Below are 17,163 nucleotides of genomic sequence, written 5' to 3'. Positions count from 1 at the left end.
TTGATAAAAATACCAATCAATTCTAGGTATTGTTGATAAAAATACCAATCAATTCTAGGTATTGTTGATAAAAATACCAATCAATTCTAGGTATTGTTGATAAAAATACCAATCAATTCTAGGTATTGTTGATAAAAATACCAATCAATTCTAGGTATTGTTGATAAAAACACCAATCAATTCTAGGTATTGTTGATAAAAACACCAATCAATTCTAGGTATTGTTGATAAAAACACCAATCAATTCTAGGTATTGTTGATAAAAAATTGACAGATTAAGGATCCCATGAGACTGTACCAAGGTTAGTTGCACTATATTACTAAAAGAGGTCCACCCAAAGTAAACATAAATCAAGTATCAAATCAATTGGAGTAGCAGTATTCAAGAAGAAGTTGAAAATAGCATTTTCATCAAAAATTTAAAAGATATTCACTAAAATTAGAGAATTCAAGATATTGTCACAAAATATTCAATTTAAAAGAGATCTAGCCATGAAGAAGTCGCAAATAACATTTTTGTCCAAATATTCATTAACAAGTGAGCTGATGGTTGAAATAGCTCCACTGTTCTACAAGAAAATAATGCACAGTTAACCAACAATCAATTAGTTTAATTCTGGCTGTTAAAAACTTCTAGAAGAGGTTAAAAATACAATTGTTTACCAAAAATAATAAAAATATTCGAGAACAAGTAATTGTTAATGACATAGTCCCCATTGGAATTAAGGGAAATATTATTCATGCCAAAAATAAAGTAATACGAACCAAAAGCATAGTTAGTAATTGAGAGTAAATGCATGCATGGCACAGTTCTTGTTAGTTATCGAATTTAAGATATATAGTTTTGTTTATAGTAATATAGTTGGAATATAAACATGTCAAGAATATGATTTTTTAAACATTAAAATGATTGATATGAAAAGAGTATATATTGAGAGATATTGCTCTGGAACAGCATTAATTAATTTAAAAACAAAATCGGTCATTTTAAATACATCTATGCATCTATAACATAATGTATAATGAATATATATAAAATTTGAACATAATCAGTCAAACCATGTCAGAGATATGGCTCTAGAAGTGCATTTATTAAAACAAAATGGCCGCCAGTCAGCCATTTTGAAACTGATCAGAAAAATAAAAGGACGTGCATCAGGAATCCATAATGTCTAATGTATGTACAAGTTTGAACAAAATCAATCCATAAATGCCACAAATGCTTGATTTTTGATGATTTGTTAGCATAAAATCGGCCATTTTAAATCCGATCTGAAAAATAAAATGATGTGCATCAGGAACACAAAATGTCAAATGTATATACCAAGTTTGAACATAATCCATCCTTTATAAATCCCAAAAATGCTTGATATTTGATAATTTTTAGCACAAAAATGGCCGCAATTTGGCCATTTTGAATCAGAACTTGAAACAAATTGATGTGCATATGTATGATGTTTGTGTGAAGTTTGAATGTAATTGGTTTAGGCATGTATAATATATAGATCCGGACGCAAGGACACACGGATGCACAGACGGTCAATCCATAAGTCCCCGTTTTCGGACTGCATGCGAATGGGGACAAAATATATGGTCAGAAATTAAACAGGATATGCTATTCATGCATTTTTGTATCCAAACCAAATTTCATTTGTCCAGAGATATAGTAGTATGGTCAAAAAGCAAGATTAGAGGCAGTCAATCATCTTTGATATTGTGAAACTAATTATCATGGACATGTATCCTAACATGTTAAAGGAGCTATGTGTGGGGGTTGAAATCGGTACTCGGTGCCACCGTAATGCACCTAAAACAAGTCATTGAAAATGACACAGTCCCCGTTAAATTTTTGAAAGTTCTCTTTGTGCTCGTCATATTAAAGCGGAGGGGTTGTCGCGAGCTATCCTTAAAACTTGAGTTCCAAGTGGCGTATACAACAGATTGTTTATTTACATCAAAACAGCTGTTATTCGGCCATCTTTGATCTGATTATGAAACACACTGATACACAGCAAATGTGATATCCCAGAGTTCAATGCGTTTTGTACCATCCAATATACACTTTATCTCCGCACGAGGGCGCAATTTCAAGTTGAAAGAAAAACTAGCATACACGCTATTACCATTCTATGACCTCAATTGACCCACCAGCCTCATTCCCAACTTGATACTGGAATTCTCATTTTTTTGATGTATTTAAAGTTTTTTACCCGGATCGTTTTAACCATTTCAATAAATAGTTATAGACTATAATTGATTATGCGAAATTACTGCATTTTTGGTGGTTTTTGGCCTACTCCTCTCACTGTTATGTTAGAATTACCGCGAGAGTGCCTCCTATGGATTGTCAACATGGCGGCTCACAAAGTTACGTTCGGTAAGTCCTTTTTTTACGTTTTACACACAAAAAAAACAATTTTTAGAAAATAACGTTCGATTTCTTCAATTGTTGGCGCCTTTTTTGTTGCAAAAATGCTGGTCGTGAAAATGAAAAACGTAATTTTGTTGGGGATTTCGAGAGCTTTACAACGATATGTAGATCGACCATATACACGTTATGTCCCTCATAGGAGTAGTGAATAAAGTGTCATAATGTATTTTGTCATTAATTTGCATACCATATATTCACTATTGAGATAATATATACACTATTGAGATACTATGGGTATAGGGATAAAATGAACATTTTCCATGTATCTGTTTTTGATACCAATGCATTTCATTCGTTTCTCTCAATATTATTTTCTGACATATTATTCATAATAAATTATGTAGTATTAAAGTGAGAATATACTAAATATAGTTAATAACAAATGATTTTCAAAAAAAATGTGCCATGCCCCCTCCACTTGCCCCATTTCTCCAGTAAACGTGACACACATTGATGTGTTTGAAGTTGAAGAATTAATACCTAGAAAATAGTGTCATTACAAATTTGACAATTTAGGCTGACTTTAGAATAGTTTTACCAAGTGTAAATAATAATTTATTATTATGACAGATTTTTTATATTAAATATTGAGATTAGTTTAATAACAAATGATTTTCAAAGAAAATGTGCCAGGCCCCCTCCACATGCCCCATTTTTTACAGTCAAAGACTTCATAGAAAATAGTGTCATTACAAATTTGACAATTTAGGCTGACTTTGGAATAGTTTTACCAAGTGTAAATAATAATTTATTATTATAACAGATTTTTGATATTAAATATTGAGATTAGTAATGCATCTTGTGTTTTGTTTCAGATCTTTTGTGCTGAACTTACCATGGACAGTTTGCATGTGACGAGTGATACCTGGCTTGATTTTATATACAACATGGAGATGTGATGCACATAGTGTGCATTTGTATTCCTTGTGTGTGCCAAATAAAATTTCAAAATGTGATTCAGCAGAATCCAACAAATTCACTTCAATGTGTTCAGTGTATTTAATTTCAAATGCTAGTGAAGCTGCTTCAAGTTTCTTATCAAGTTTGTTAAAATCATCCTTTTTAGTAACTTGAAGTAACTTTGCTGAATGATTTGCTTCATTAATTTCAACCTTGGTATCAAATTGGTCGACCAGTTTTGTTTCATATTGCTTCACATCATGTTTTTGATCTTCAGATAACTTTGCAAACTTTTGTATAAATTCCAGTTGTTGGTCGATCTTTTGAGCCTCGTTGAAGAGCTTGTCAATTAGTTTACCCACGTTTCTCAATTTAGCATGAAGGTGATCCATAGTGTATTCATTTATGGGGTCATACTTTATAAGAGGATGGTTACTCTGACCATTACTTTTTTATTCTGCCCATGAATTCATATCCGCAAGAGTGATAGACATATCCCATTCATGATTTGGATTGTGACATTTATGAACTGTAGCCAAACGTAAATTGCAGAAAAAAATGGTATTCTTTCTCTGCAAGACCAAACTTTTATACTTTTCATCTCGTTCCAGTTTTCTACAGTATTTCATCCCCTTTATACCATGTTGGGCAAATTTTTCAGTGCATGCCAGAACAGGAAGAATATCAACTTCTATCAGTGCATCACTCTCTGGGGCATTTATAATGGCAAATGGAATGCGGCTTGCATCAGAAGACTGGATTTGGATTTCTCCATACTTCATTACCATTATATTTTATCAGACGTATAGCACCACTGATGGCAAATACTTTGAAATTTTGGGACACTCCCTTGAAATCTTGGAAAGTGTGGCCACCTTCACCTACAACTATTTCTAACTTCTGTCTCTCATTTTCATCATCAAGGTCATAATCCAATTTCTTTTCAGTCAATATGTTAAGGACACTTCTCCAAACCAGGCCTTCAATATCATGAACAAACCAGCCCTTTTTATTTTGAGAGGCAGTTTCTGACACCATAGTGTGGAACCGTTTCAAATTATTTCACAAAGTGGTTAATTTGAGAATTCTTGAAACATTTTCTTGTGTTCTCAGAGATTTCTCTAAACCATCATTGTCAGATTCAGATAGACCGCCCCCTAGATGGATAAATATGTGTTCTGCTTCAGAATCATTCCATAATTTAGTGTCATTTGTAGTCTGATCTAATTTCTGGGAAGATGGTGCTGCTAATAAAGCCAATTTAACAGAAAGAGGCAGAATATCTGATGTAATGGCTTCCTTGAAAAATGATACAGATAATACTGATTTGGCAAATGTTTTATCTTTATTTAATCGTAATTGCCAAAGGGCACTCTCATCAAATCCAGACAACTTTTCACCTACTGCCTGGTGCTGATTTAAGATTTTACTGATGTAGGCTCGACTCCCAGTGGCTTTCTTAGAAATTGCTGATCTTTTCGTGCTAAATAGAACTGCAAGAGAGACTTCCAAATATTTCTTTGAATCATCCCATTCGTGACCTTTTAAATTTTCCAGCAAATTTCTCACCACTTGTCTTACTTGAGATGGCCCTTTTTGAATCATCAAATCGGAAAGTTGCCCTATTTCATTAGCAACGAGCGATCTCGCCTTCATCAGCTTAAATCTGTGAAAAGCACGGCTGGCAATAGAGCTTGCCGTCATTCCCATAACGAACAAATCATTCGACGCGATAGCATAAAATCGCCTACAAACCATTCGAAGTGAGCACATCGTTTTAACTTTCTCGAACTGTGAACTATAGTCATCACTGTCATTAAAAAAGCAACAAAACCCGAATATTCGAGTCAAAATCTCGGAAGAAAGATCAGAAAGCGAACGACCTTGTGTGCCGACGGACAACATCGGCGATCGAGTGAGCAGTTGAAGCCAATTTCCCACGTAATTTTGCGGCTAAACTTGTCTGCTTGACTCTTTTGGATACTCTTAGCATGATTGCGTAGGAATACGTCCAGAAAATGTGATATTGGTACAATAAATCGCACGATAAGCACATGGAAGTCTAACCCGGAAACAACTCAAGCGCTAAAAACGGTTTTTGAGCAGAACGATGCCAGAATATGCGTTGGTACAGAACGTGTTGAATTCTGGGTAAAACCTCATACCGTGTGATATGTATGATGTATGTGCCAAATACAAATGAAAATTGTGGAAATATAGTAGTAAGGCCAAAAAGTCAGATGGCTGTCAATCGGTCATCCTTGACCAGATTTTGAAACAAATTGTCATGGACATGCATTCTAACATGTATAAAGTACACGTATGTGCCAAATTCGAATGAAAACTGACAGAGCACGTCCAAGATACCGCATAAAAAAACAAAAACAAGATGCCTGCCAGTCGACCATCTTTGATCCAATTGCGAAATAAATCGTCATGGACATGTATCCTAATATGTATAATCTATGTACCAAGTTTGAATGACAACTGACAAAACATTTTCAAAAAACAAGATGGCTGCCAGTCGGCCATTTTGAATCGAATCGCTAAACCACTGCATGTGCATATGTCTCAATGTCTCTCATTCTATGCCATCGAGAAAATACCTACTGTGCCTCATTCTGGGTTCAAGCTGAAAATGTGAAATCATAAGACTCCTAGAAAATAATGGAGAAGTTACGGCAATGATTTTCAAGCATATTTATCAACGCAATCTTGAAATAATGTTATAGAAAACTTGAAGGGGCATCAAAAAGTACGAAGCTATTGGAAGCAAATAAATTAAAGGAATCGGCAAGCTATAATTAGGTACAATCATCAGATGAAAACACCAAAATTGCTCATTTCCAGGGGTAGCATAACATTGAGTCAGACATATTGATACGTAAGTCTGTGACAGAAACATGGGTGGATACTAACCACTAAGTGTTTGTAAACACTCATTGCGAGATAATTAGCGTCCGATAACGCATCGTACATGTTTACATACCCAATTACTGGCTATGAACGGCTAATTCTAAGGTTACAAACCCATGAAAACAAACATCTTTGGGGGTGCCTGAATTGTTAGAGCAAAAACGGAATATGATTTGAGTGGTTGAATAATAAAAACGGGAAAGAAACAATGATTTTGAAAAAAAAAAAGGTGCGACAGTGTGTTTTGTAAACAGTGTCTTGATTCATTCAAGTTCTCGCCGTGTGTATGGGGAAAAATACACACTACCCAATCATTCTCTCATGGTACGGTTTACCTTATTTAGGATTTGGTGGCACAATTCGGTTTTTATTTTGCAATAGTTAGAGCGGCGTAAGATTCGTGGTGCTAAGAAAAATGCAGACTGCAGAATGTTTTTTTCTCACCTAAAGGAATTTTGACCAATCATAATTCATGCAGCAGTGAGCCCAATCTGATTAAAATCTGATGTAGTGTACAGACTTTAATTATTTTGGCTATAAACTTATTTTTATTTTATTTTTTGTTACTATTACTTTGATTTTGTGATTTCTTTTAATTCCGCCCTACATACATCTGAGCCTCTGCCTATGTAACGAGATTTCAACGAGACCCACTATCAACGATTTGAACGCACCTGATGACGTCAACGGACAGAGTCAGGTCCATATACACAATCAAATGAGATGGCGGATTATACAGACATTAGCGATTTTGTACATTATACAATAACTCTTTATTAAAGTAAATGAGCTGATTTGGACTGGAATAAAATATTTTCTATTTGGAACACATCGCAATTGATCAGGAAATATTTTTTGCTCCAATATTCTGCGTCGATGCCGTGGGGTGGTGACTGTTATACAATTTAAAATCAGTTTGCATTGTTTACTATAGCATGTTTACAGTGTTCTAATCATTACGATTTACTTATATTTTGCTTTCATTCTAGATAATTATGCTCAGTGTTTGATTGAAGCGATGACTGAATAAACAAACCTTGGCTGGCGAAGATGCATCAGGAAGTGTTCATATTTGTTGCAAGTGAAAAAAATATTCAATGTAATGACAAAAATTGTAAAATGCTGTGGATCTCTTTTGTAAATAAACAAGTCATTGAAAATGACCGGTTCCCGCTTAAACTGTTCAAATTAATCCTCATGTACCAAACTTGGTCTTGACAGTATTCAAGAAATATATATACGTGGTGAAATACCAAAACTGTGTACATACCGAGTATGACAAATAAGAAAAAACAAAAGAAAATGGTTTACAGTGCACTGATCAAGTACTTTCAAAACATTTTTCAATGCAGTGTCCAATATCTGTAACGCAGTGACGAAGTCAACTTCATAAAGGCACCCAGAATGATTTGGTTCGAATAAAATGCAGCTATTTAAATCAGCAAGCAACCTGTACATACATTCTGGAATGACTTGTTAAGATAAGTTTTAAATACAATATGTCCCATATCTAGTATGTTATCAATAGTCATACTGCAGCATACATTACACGAAGAACATAGAACACTTTCCTGGGGGTATTTAAAACTAAAAATTGGCATTCCAGCTCAGCAGCCAATCAGCGACGGCCTAATGCTTAGATGACAATTTTGGTTTCAAATACCCTGGCTGAGTGTTCTATGTTCTTCGCGTAATTAGGTGTTCGTATGCAAGGGATTTTTCCACACAAAAATGACGAATTAGGCCGAATTTTGTTATCGGTTGGCTTAATATAACCCCAACGGACCGTATTTTTGTGAAAGATTGGTATTTTTGTCCTGATTTGTAGGAATCTGAAAAACGCGTTTCACAACTTGTCTCTTATTTAGTTGTATGCGTCATTCAAGATGGCGGCCCCCCATATAGTAAATATCGTATTTATTTTATTATCACGTTTGCGCCAGCTGACTGTGCAATCGACATAAACTTCTATTTTACGGTTTAAATGACTATTCCATGTTGTCACGAGGCAATATTTCGTTTACAAATGACATTCTACACTACTGATGACGTAAAATTTTGGCTAATCTCTAAAAATGGCGGACGTACCTCCTTAGATATGGCATTTTGAATGAAGTTATTCAGTTTTCTCTCGTAATGGCACTCAAAATCGTAATCACGATTATCTTGAATATGTCCAAAAACAATCATTTTCCAATGCATGGTCGCTATTGTGACGATCGAATACAAGACAACCGTGACTGCATGCGTAGGGCAGTGCGAAGGGGCACTGTCCATTAGTTATCCCCGATCAACATAGCATTATACGTAGGGCTACTTATATTTCAGTTAAATGAAAGAAAATATTTTTTAGTCAACACAAATTGAAATAGATAACTGGCTTGAAGGAGCTTGAATGATAAACGAACAGGCAAACATATTATTGCAGGAAGCATTAATTAAATAATGTAAACACCCACACTCAGTAGATAAACAAGCAGCCTATCGGCTGAGATAGCTCCGCTGTTAGAAATGCACATTTCAATTAAAGAACTGAAGACATCATCAGAAAATGAACAATATGTATAATATCAAAGCAATCGGACTTACAGTTTTTAACAAGAAGTCGAAAATATCACTTTCTACCAAAAATGACCAAAATATTCACCAAAATTAGAGAATTGAAGATATCATCACGAAATGAACAAATCTGAGAAAGGTCTACATGTAGTATCTATATATGTAATATCAAAGCAATTGAACTTTTGGTTTTTAACAAGAAGTCGAAAATATCACTTTTTACCAAAAATTACAAAAATATTCACGAAAATTAGAGAATTGAAGACATCATCACAAAATGAACAAATCTGAGAGAGGTCCACATGTAGTACCTATATATGTAATATCAAAACAATCGGACTTGTGGTTTTTAACAAGAAGTCGAAAATATCACTTTTTACCAAAAATGACAAAAATATTCACCAAAATTATAGAATCGAAGATATCATCACGAAATGAACAAATCTGAGAAAGGTCTACATGTAGTATCTAAATATGTAATATCAAAGAATTGAACTATTGGTTTTTTACAAGAAGTCGAAAATATCACTTTTTACCAAAAATTACAAAAATATTCACCAAAATTAGAGAATTGAAGATATCATCACAAAATGAACAAATCTGAGAGAGGTCCACATATAGTACCTATATATGTAGTATCAAAGCAATTGGACTTGCGGTATTTAACAAGAAATCAAAAATATCACTTTTTACCAAAAATGATAAAAATATTCACCAAAATTAGAGAATTAAAGATATCATTACAAAATGAACAATTCTGAGAGAGGTCCACATGTAGTACCTATATATGTAATATCAAAGCAATTGCACTTGCGGTTTTTAACAAGAAGTCGAAAATATCACTTTTTACCAAAAATGACAAAAATATTCACCAAAATTAGAGAATTACAGATATCATTACAAAATGAACAAATCTGAGAGAGGTCCACATGTAGTACCTATATCTGTAATATCAAAGCAATTGCACTTGCGGTTTTTAACAAGAAGTCGAAAATATCACTTTTTACCAAAAATGACAAAAATATTCACCAAAATTAGAGAATTGAAGATATCAACATGAAATGAACAAACCTAAGAGAGGTCTACCCAAGGTACATATACACCAAGTATCAAAGCATTCAGGCTTGTAGTTTTCAAGAAGAAGTCGAAAAAGTAAAACATTGACACGGACGACGACGACGGACAATCACTCATATGATAAGCTCCGCTCGACAAAGTCGACAGCGGAGCTAAAAACGAATTACTCCACTGTACTTACCAAATAATTTAGTGATCTTCAAACTATTCAGTCTTAATTATCGCGAAGTGACAACAGGCATCCATAAACAAGGACCCGACATGAGGTGTGTTACCATTTACCTCACTTAAGCGAATCTTCTCCCAAGATGCAACACTGAAACACATTGCCTGAACAATAAGACAATGTAGGGGAAAGGCAGGGTCCAGGTACGTGGTAAAAATATTGATAATCTTTATTGCAATCATTTTCAAATCAAGTTATCAAACAAAAAACAAATAAAGGTAACATTCTGACAAACCAACATAATAATAGAACTTTATTGACATTAATTTAACAACATAAAAACAACTTTGTATTAGATGCGTGTAATCTTAATCAGAATCTGCACATTTTGGGGTCTAAAATAGCTGCCAAACGGTCAAAATTGATCCAATCACAAAACAAATTTATGTGCATATGTATAACTTTATGACATGTATGTGTATCAAATTTGAAAAGAATCCATCAAAGCATGTCTGAAATATGACCGCACACGCACGCACACACGGAACCGAAAAAAACTACTTCTCGTTTCGAACTAAGGTTCGAACGGGAACTAAAAATATACTAGTAATTTTCTATTAATGGTTTATTCAAGTGGGCAAAATATAATGTACAGAAAGATTGCCCGTGGTATCGCTACACTGAAAAGTAAGCAACCGACAGCCTGTATAAAAGAGGGGCTGTGATTGGCTGTTACTTACTCAAGATTTGAACAGGATTTACATAGGCATTGGATCAGATCCATGTTGGCTTTTGCAATTAGCAAAACTTCAATAACAACACAAAAAAACACGTTAATTTCGACCTTCGAAGGCAAGCAAGCCTGGTCAACCATTTCGTTCTCTGATGATTTCCAGACAGTTCAAAAATTTCATAAAAAACATTTCTTTTTTTAAAAAGATATTTGAGAAACTAAAACACACCAACTTTCTTTAAAATAGTATTGTACAAGTGAAATTTACAATAATTTAAACAACAGATTTTTTATTTTCTCGTGAACAGGCAAACATATGTCGACCCAAAACAAGTCAACGCAGCCATTTCCGGTGCCAGGTGATTTTCAGACAGTTCGAAAATTTCGAAACAACAATGATTTGCCCAACTAACAAAAGCTAACAATTTTTAAAAATAGTATGATTTTAGTCATCATAAAGAATAATTCCTGTATATACATTAGTTGTCATTCTCCGAATAGTCAGTATGAAAAAAACATTGCATTGTCTTTGAAACATTTACAACAAATTAAACTTGGGTTGTTTATTTTTGCAGATACTAGTGCATTTCAACCAACTTACATGACATTCGATGTTATTTCGAGCATTTGAAAGTTTAGAGTACATTCCATAAATCAAGAAATAATTTTTTGAACGCATATAATACTCTCACTCGCAGTGAACATAAGTGTTGCTACCGTCGTACGGTAAATCTAGGAATTCCGCTACAGCGCCCTCTATTACAATTGTTTGTTTGTTATGCACTGGAGTAGAAATGCCGTCAACGTAAATATGGCAGCCATTTAAAGACCGGGCTCCGTCAGTTTGCCCCAAAATCTAGGTGAATACTTAATTTAAATGTATTTTCTAGTAGCGATAGAAATGATTAATATCTATTGGTGCTGACATTACAATTGTGTGTGATTCTTTGTATTTTATAGATTTGTATTTGATGATTCAAAATGTGCATGTTCATTACGACGTTGCTCAAGTTTTATCTGTACTTTTGTACTGTAGTTTACCTGGATGGTATAGACTGCAAAAATAAAGTTCGTGAAGACTACGAAACTACAGCTATTATCATTCTGAGTAAAGAATTAAGGGTAGCGCCCGCAACAATACGTGTTTCAGAGACTTGAAGTCTGGGTGCGTTGGGAATGTTTTATGGCTTCTCGAGCAAACCAACTTCAATAACTGAAAAGACATGCAAGTGTGAAGTTGGATTTTGTTGACATCGGAACTTCATAAAATTGAATGATGAAGTACAAAAGAAGTGGCCCTTGGAATGAGTACAATGAAGTGAAACATTGCTTCAACTACGTAACGGTAGACCTAGATTGTGTCATATAAAACTAGATTGCAGTGCTTTTCCATGACGCAGAATGATAGCCCAACTAGGGGACAATAAATAAAAAATAAATAAAAAAGGACTGTAAAATTAATAGATCAGGAATGGAAACATTGTTTAAACTTCATAACAATTGACCTAGATTGCGTCCTAGAAAACCAAAATAGTATGTGAATGAAGAGCGCAGAATGATTTGTTTGTTTCTAATAGTTTCGTACAAATGTTATACCGGTAAAGTATTTCACATAAAACCATCCCGATTGCATTGATAAACAGATTTGAAATCATTGCCATAACTTCATTTTTAACCCAGAATGGGGCACAGTATGAATTCTCTCGAAGGTGCAGAATGATGGCGCAACTAGGGGGAGCACAATACTTATTTTAGAAAAGCAGATTACCGATTTCGAGCCTCACACATACATGTACCTCCTATAAATTGAAGAGAAAAAAACATGCCAACGATACATTTGAAAAAACAAGATGGCTGCCAGTTGGTCATTTTGGATTCAAACACAAACGAATCATCATGCACAATTAATGTATCATTTTTGTACCAAATATGAATGAATGTAATTGTTAACTGTGAGTTGGAAACATAGGGTGGAGTGATATTGATAAAGTTAGACACCATAAAATTACCACGGAAAATATTGGCCTAGGTAGTTCAGAACCCAACACGATGTGTACTGAAAAAGACTACTTTCAAACTGTTACAGTTGCCTAACAGCAGCAAAACATATGAACATGGAAATGACCTTGACCTGAAATGAAACATTTTTGAAAAACATTGGCCCTTGAAGTTCTAAACCCAATAATACACTTGTCTATAACAGTCCATGTATTATACATAGCCCATATATAGCGTAAGGGAAAATAGGAAAAATAATCACACAAAAAATCATAACTTTTTTAATAAAATCTTCACAAATTTGAATAAGAACTAGTCCATGTGTCTACATTATGCATCGAGAAAAAAGTAAAAAATATTTACTGAAAATAAACACTTGCATATGGTCTCATGAAATTAGTAAGTCAGAGTCTAATCCATGTCTGGATCATTCATGCCACATTTCAATGCAATCAGACAAACAGTTTTTGAATAAATAATTTTTCACCAAAACTGACAAAAATAAAAATAGAAATTTGAATGTGATGTCATAATGAGTTTAACTTACCATATACATTGCCAAGGCAACAGGTAAATAAAATGAATAAAAAGCAGTTTTCCATTTGACTATTGCATTATACCTAACAGAGAAGAAAAGAAATGAAGACCACTGCCAGTTTGATTTGAATAGATCGGTTGATTGGAATAGATGAACCAATCTGAATAGATGGGTCGACTGGAATAGATCGGTTGATTGGAAACGATGTGTTGATTTGAATAGATGGGCTGATTAGAATTATATGTGTTGATTTGAATAGATGGACTGATTAGAATTAGATGTGTTGATTGCAATAGACGAGTTGAACGGAGTAGATGGGTAAACTCTATAAACTCTACATCATTACATAGATGTATTACCCAGTCTATAAACTCTACATCATTACATAGATGTATTACCCAGTCTATAAACTCTACATCATTACATACATGTATTACCCAGTCTATAAACTCTACATCATTACATACATGTATTACCCAGTCTATAAACTGTACACATTACATACATGTATTACCCAGTCTATAAACTGTACACATTACATACATGTATTACCCAGTCTATAAACTCTACATCATTACATAGATGTATTACCCAGTCTATAAACTGTACACATTACATACATGTATTACCCAGTCTATAAACTCTACATCATTACATACATGTATTACCCAGTCTATAAACTCTACATCATTACATACATGTATTACCCAGTCTATAAACTCTTCATCATACATACATGTATTACCCAGTCTATAAACTCTACATCATTACATACATGTATTACCCAGTCTATAACTCTACATCATTACATAGATGTATTACCCAGTCTATAAACTCTACATCATACATACATGTATTACCCAGTCTATAAACTCTACATCATTACATACATGTATTACCCAGTCTATAAACTCTACATCATTACATACATGTATTACCCAGTCTATAAACTCTACATCATAAATACATGTATTACCCAGTCTATAAACTCTACATCATTACATACATGTATTACCCAGTCTATAAACTGTACACATTACATACATGTATTACCCAGTCTATAAACTCTACTTCAATACATACATGTATTACCCAGTCTATTAATTCTACATCATTACATACATGTATTACCCAGTCTATAAACTCTACATCATTACATACATGTATTACCCAGTCTATAAACTCTACATCATTACATACATGTATTACCCAGTCTATAAACTCTACATCATAAATACATGTATTACCCAGTCTATAAACTCTACATAATCACATACATGTATTACCCAGTCTATAAACTCTACATCAATACATACATGTATTACCCAGTGTCGCATACGACTTGTTTACCACTTCCGTGTGACTGAGAATGTTCTAGAACCGTACTGTGTCTGGGTGGAATTTTTAGAAGTTGGTTGAATAGGTAATAGGACACTGTAGAAGGCAATAGAAGGTAATGGAACATTCTAGAAAATTGTAGTAAGTTCCAAACTCATTATGTATGCTGATGTAATGGTCTATTTATAGACAGTGTGGGTATATATAGGGGAGTTGTTCAGCACTGAGATCAGATCGGAGATCTCGTTGAATTGTATTGGAGTTTAAGTATCTACCGGTAGTTATTGGAGTAGTGGAGTTTTACCGCATTATGGTACTTGATTTTTGCAGAGTATAATAATACCAAACAGTTGAAACCTCATCTGTTGGCTCAGTGTTCGTATTTTATCATCGCCGCCAGGGAAGTCTTTCTGTTACTGTTGCCATTTTGGTATTTGAACCATCACACCTGTACTATACCAATTACGGTAATATTACGTTGCGTGTGACACCCAGTCTATAAACTCTACATCATTACATACATGTATTACCCAGTCTATAAACTCTACATCAATACATACATGTATTACCCAGTCTATAAAATCTACATCATTACATACATGTATTACCCAGTCTATAAACTCTACATCATTACATACATGTATTACCCAGTCTATAAACTCTACATCATTACATAGATGTATTACCCATTCTATAAACTCTACATCATTACATACATGTATTACCCAGTCTATAAACTCTACATCATACATACATGTATTACCCAGTCTATAAACTCTACATCATTAAATACATGTATTACCCAGTCTATAAACTCTACATCAATACATACATGTATTACCCAGTCTATAAACTCTACATCATACATACATGTATTACCCAGTCTATAAACTGTACACATTACATACATGTATTACCCAGTCTATAAACTCTACATCAATACATACATGTATTACCCAGTCTATAAACTCTACATCATACATACATGTATTACCCAGTCTATAAACTGTACACATTACATACATGTATTACCCAGTCTATAAACTCTACATCATTACATAGATGTATTACCCAGTCTATAAATTCTACATCATTACATACATGTATTACCCAGTCTATAAACTCTACATCATACATACATACATGTATTACCCAGTCTATAAACTGTACACATTACATACATGTATTACCCAGTCTATAAACTCTACTTCAATACATACATGTATTACCCAGTCTATTAATTCTACATCATTACATACATGTATTACCCAGTCTATAAACTCTACATCATACATACATGTATTACCCAGTCTATAAACTCTACATCATTACATACATGTATTACCCAGTCTATAAACTCTACATCATTACATACATGTATTACCCAGTCTATAAACTGTACACATTACATACATGTATTACCCAGTCTATCAACTCTACATCATACATACATGTATTACCCAGTCTATAAACTCTACATCATTACATACATGTATTACCCAGTCTATAAACTCTACATCATACATACATGTATTACCCAGTCTATAAACTCTACATCATTACATACATGTATTACCCAGTCTATAAACTCTACATCATACATACATGTATTACCCAGTCTATAAAATCTACATCATTACATACATGTATTACCCAGTCTATAAACTCTACATCATTACATACATGTATTACCCAGTCTATAAACTCTACATCATTACATACATGTATTACCCAGTCTATAACTCTACATCATTACATAGATGTATTACCCAGTCTATAAACTCTACATCATACATACATGTATTACCCAGTCTATAAACTGTACACATTACATACATGTATTACCCAGTCTATAAACTCTACATCATACATACATGTATTACCCAGTCTATAAACTCTACATCATTACATACATGTATTACCCAGTCTATAAACTCTACATCATACATACATGTATTACCCAGTCTATAAACTCTACATCATTACATACATGTATTACCCAGTCTATAAACTCTACATCATTACATACATGTATTACCCAGTCTATAAACTCTACATCATTACATAAATGTATTACCCAGTCTATAAACTCTACATCATTACATACATGTATTACCCAGTCTATAAACTCTACATCATAAATACATGTATTACCCATTCTATAAACTCTACATCATTACATACATGTATTACCCAGTCTTTAAACTCTACATCATACATACATGTATTACCCAGTCTATAAACTCTACATCATTACATACATGTATTACCCAGTCTATAAACTCTACATCAATACATACATGTATTACCCAGTCTATAAACTGTACACATTACATACTTGTATTACCCAGTCTATAAACTCTACATCAATACATACATGTATTACCCAGTCTATAAACTCTACATTATTACATACATGTATTACCCAGTCTATAAACTCTACATCAATACATACATGTATTACCCAGTCTATAAACTCTACATCATTACATACATGTATTACCCAG

General features: G+C 33.7%; 1 protein-coding gene and 2 long non-coding RNA genes across 5 annotated transcripts in view; 2 read left to right on the top strand and 1 right to left on the bottom strand.

Moving 5' to 3' along the window:
- The window catches only part of LOC102802847 (farnesyl pyrophosphate synthase-like), a 76,946-nt gene that overhangs the window by 7,691 nt on the left and 52,092 nt on the right, over positions 1-17,163 (bottom strand). For all 3 annotated transcript variants that reach the window (XM_085501562.1, XM_085501561.1, XM_085501560.1), the window contains one exon: positions 13,328-13,400. In XM_085501562.1, the coding sequence (XP_085357688.1) occupies positions 13,328-13,400 (73 nt within the window). The remainder of the gene's footprint in view (positions 1-13,327; positions 13,401-17,163) is intronic.
- Positions 2,108-3,410, top strand: LOC146740979 (uncharacterized). The gene is made up of 2 exons (XR_014929944.1): positions 2,108-2,377; positions 3,247-3,410. It is a non-coding gene; the product is annotated as an uncharacterized LOC146740979 (long non-coding RNA).
- On the top strand, positions 11,570-11,869 carry LOC144349291 (uncharacterized). Its single transcript, XR_013419928.1, has 2 exons — positions 11,570-11,642; positions 11,819-11,869. It is a non-coding gene; the product is annotated as an uncharacterized LOC144349291 (long non-coding RNA).

Source organism: Saccoglossus kowalevskii, chromosome 7 (genome assembly GCF_978046115.1).
Source record: "Saccoglossus kowalevskii chromosome 7, keSacKowa6.1, whole genome shotgun sequence".
Classification (NCBI taxonomy): Eukaryota; Metazoa; Hemichordata; class Enteropneusta; family Harrimaniidae; genus Saccoglossus; species Saccoglossus kowalevskii.
The sequence above is the reverse complement of the archived record's forward strand: the minus strand, read 5'-3'. Positions and strand labels throughout refer to the sequence as shown.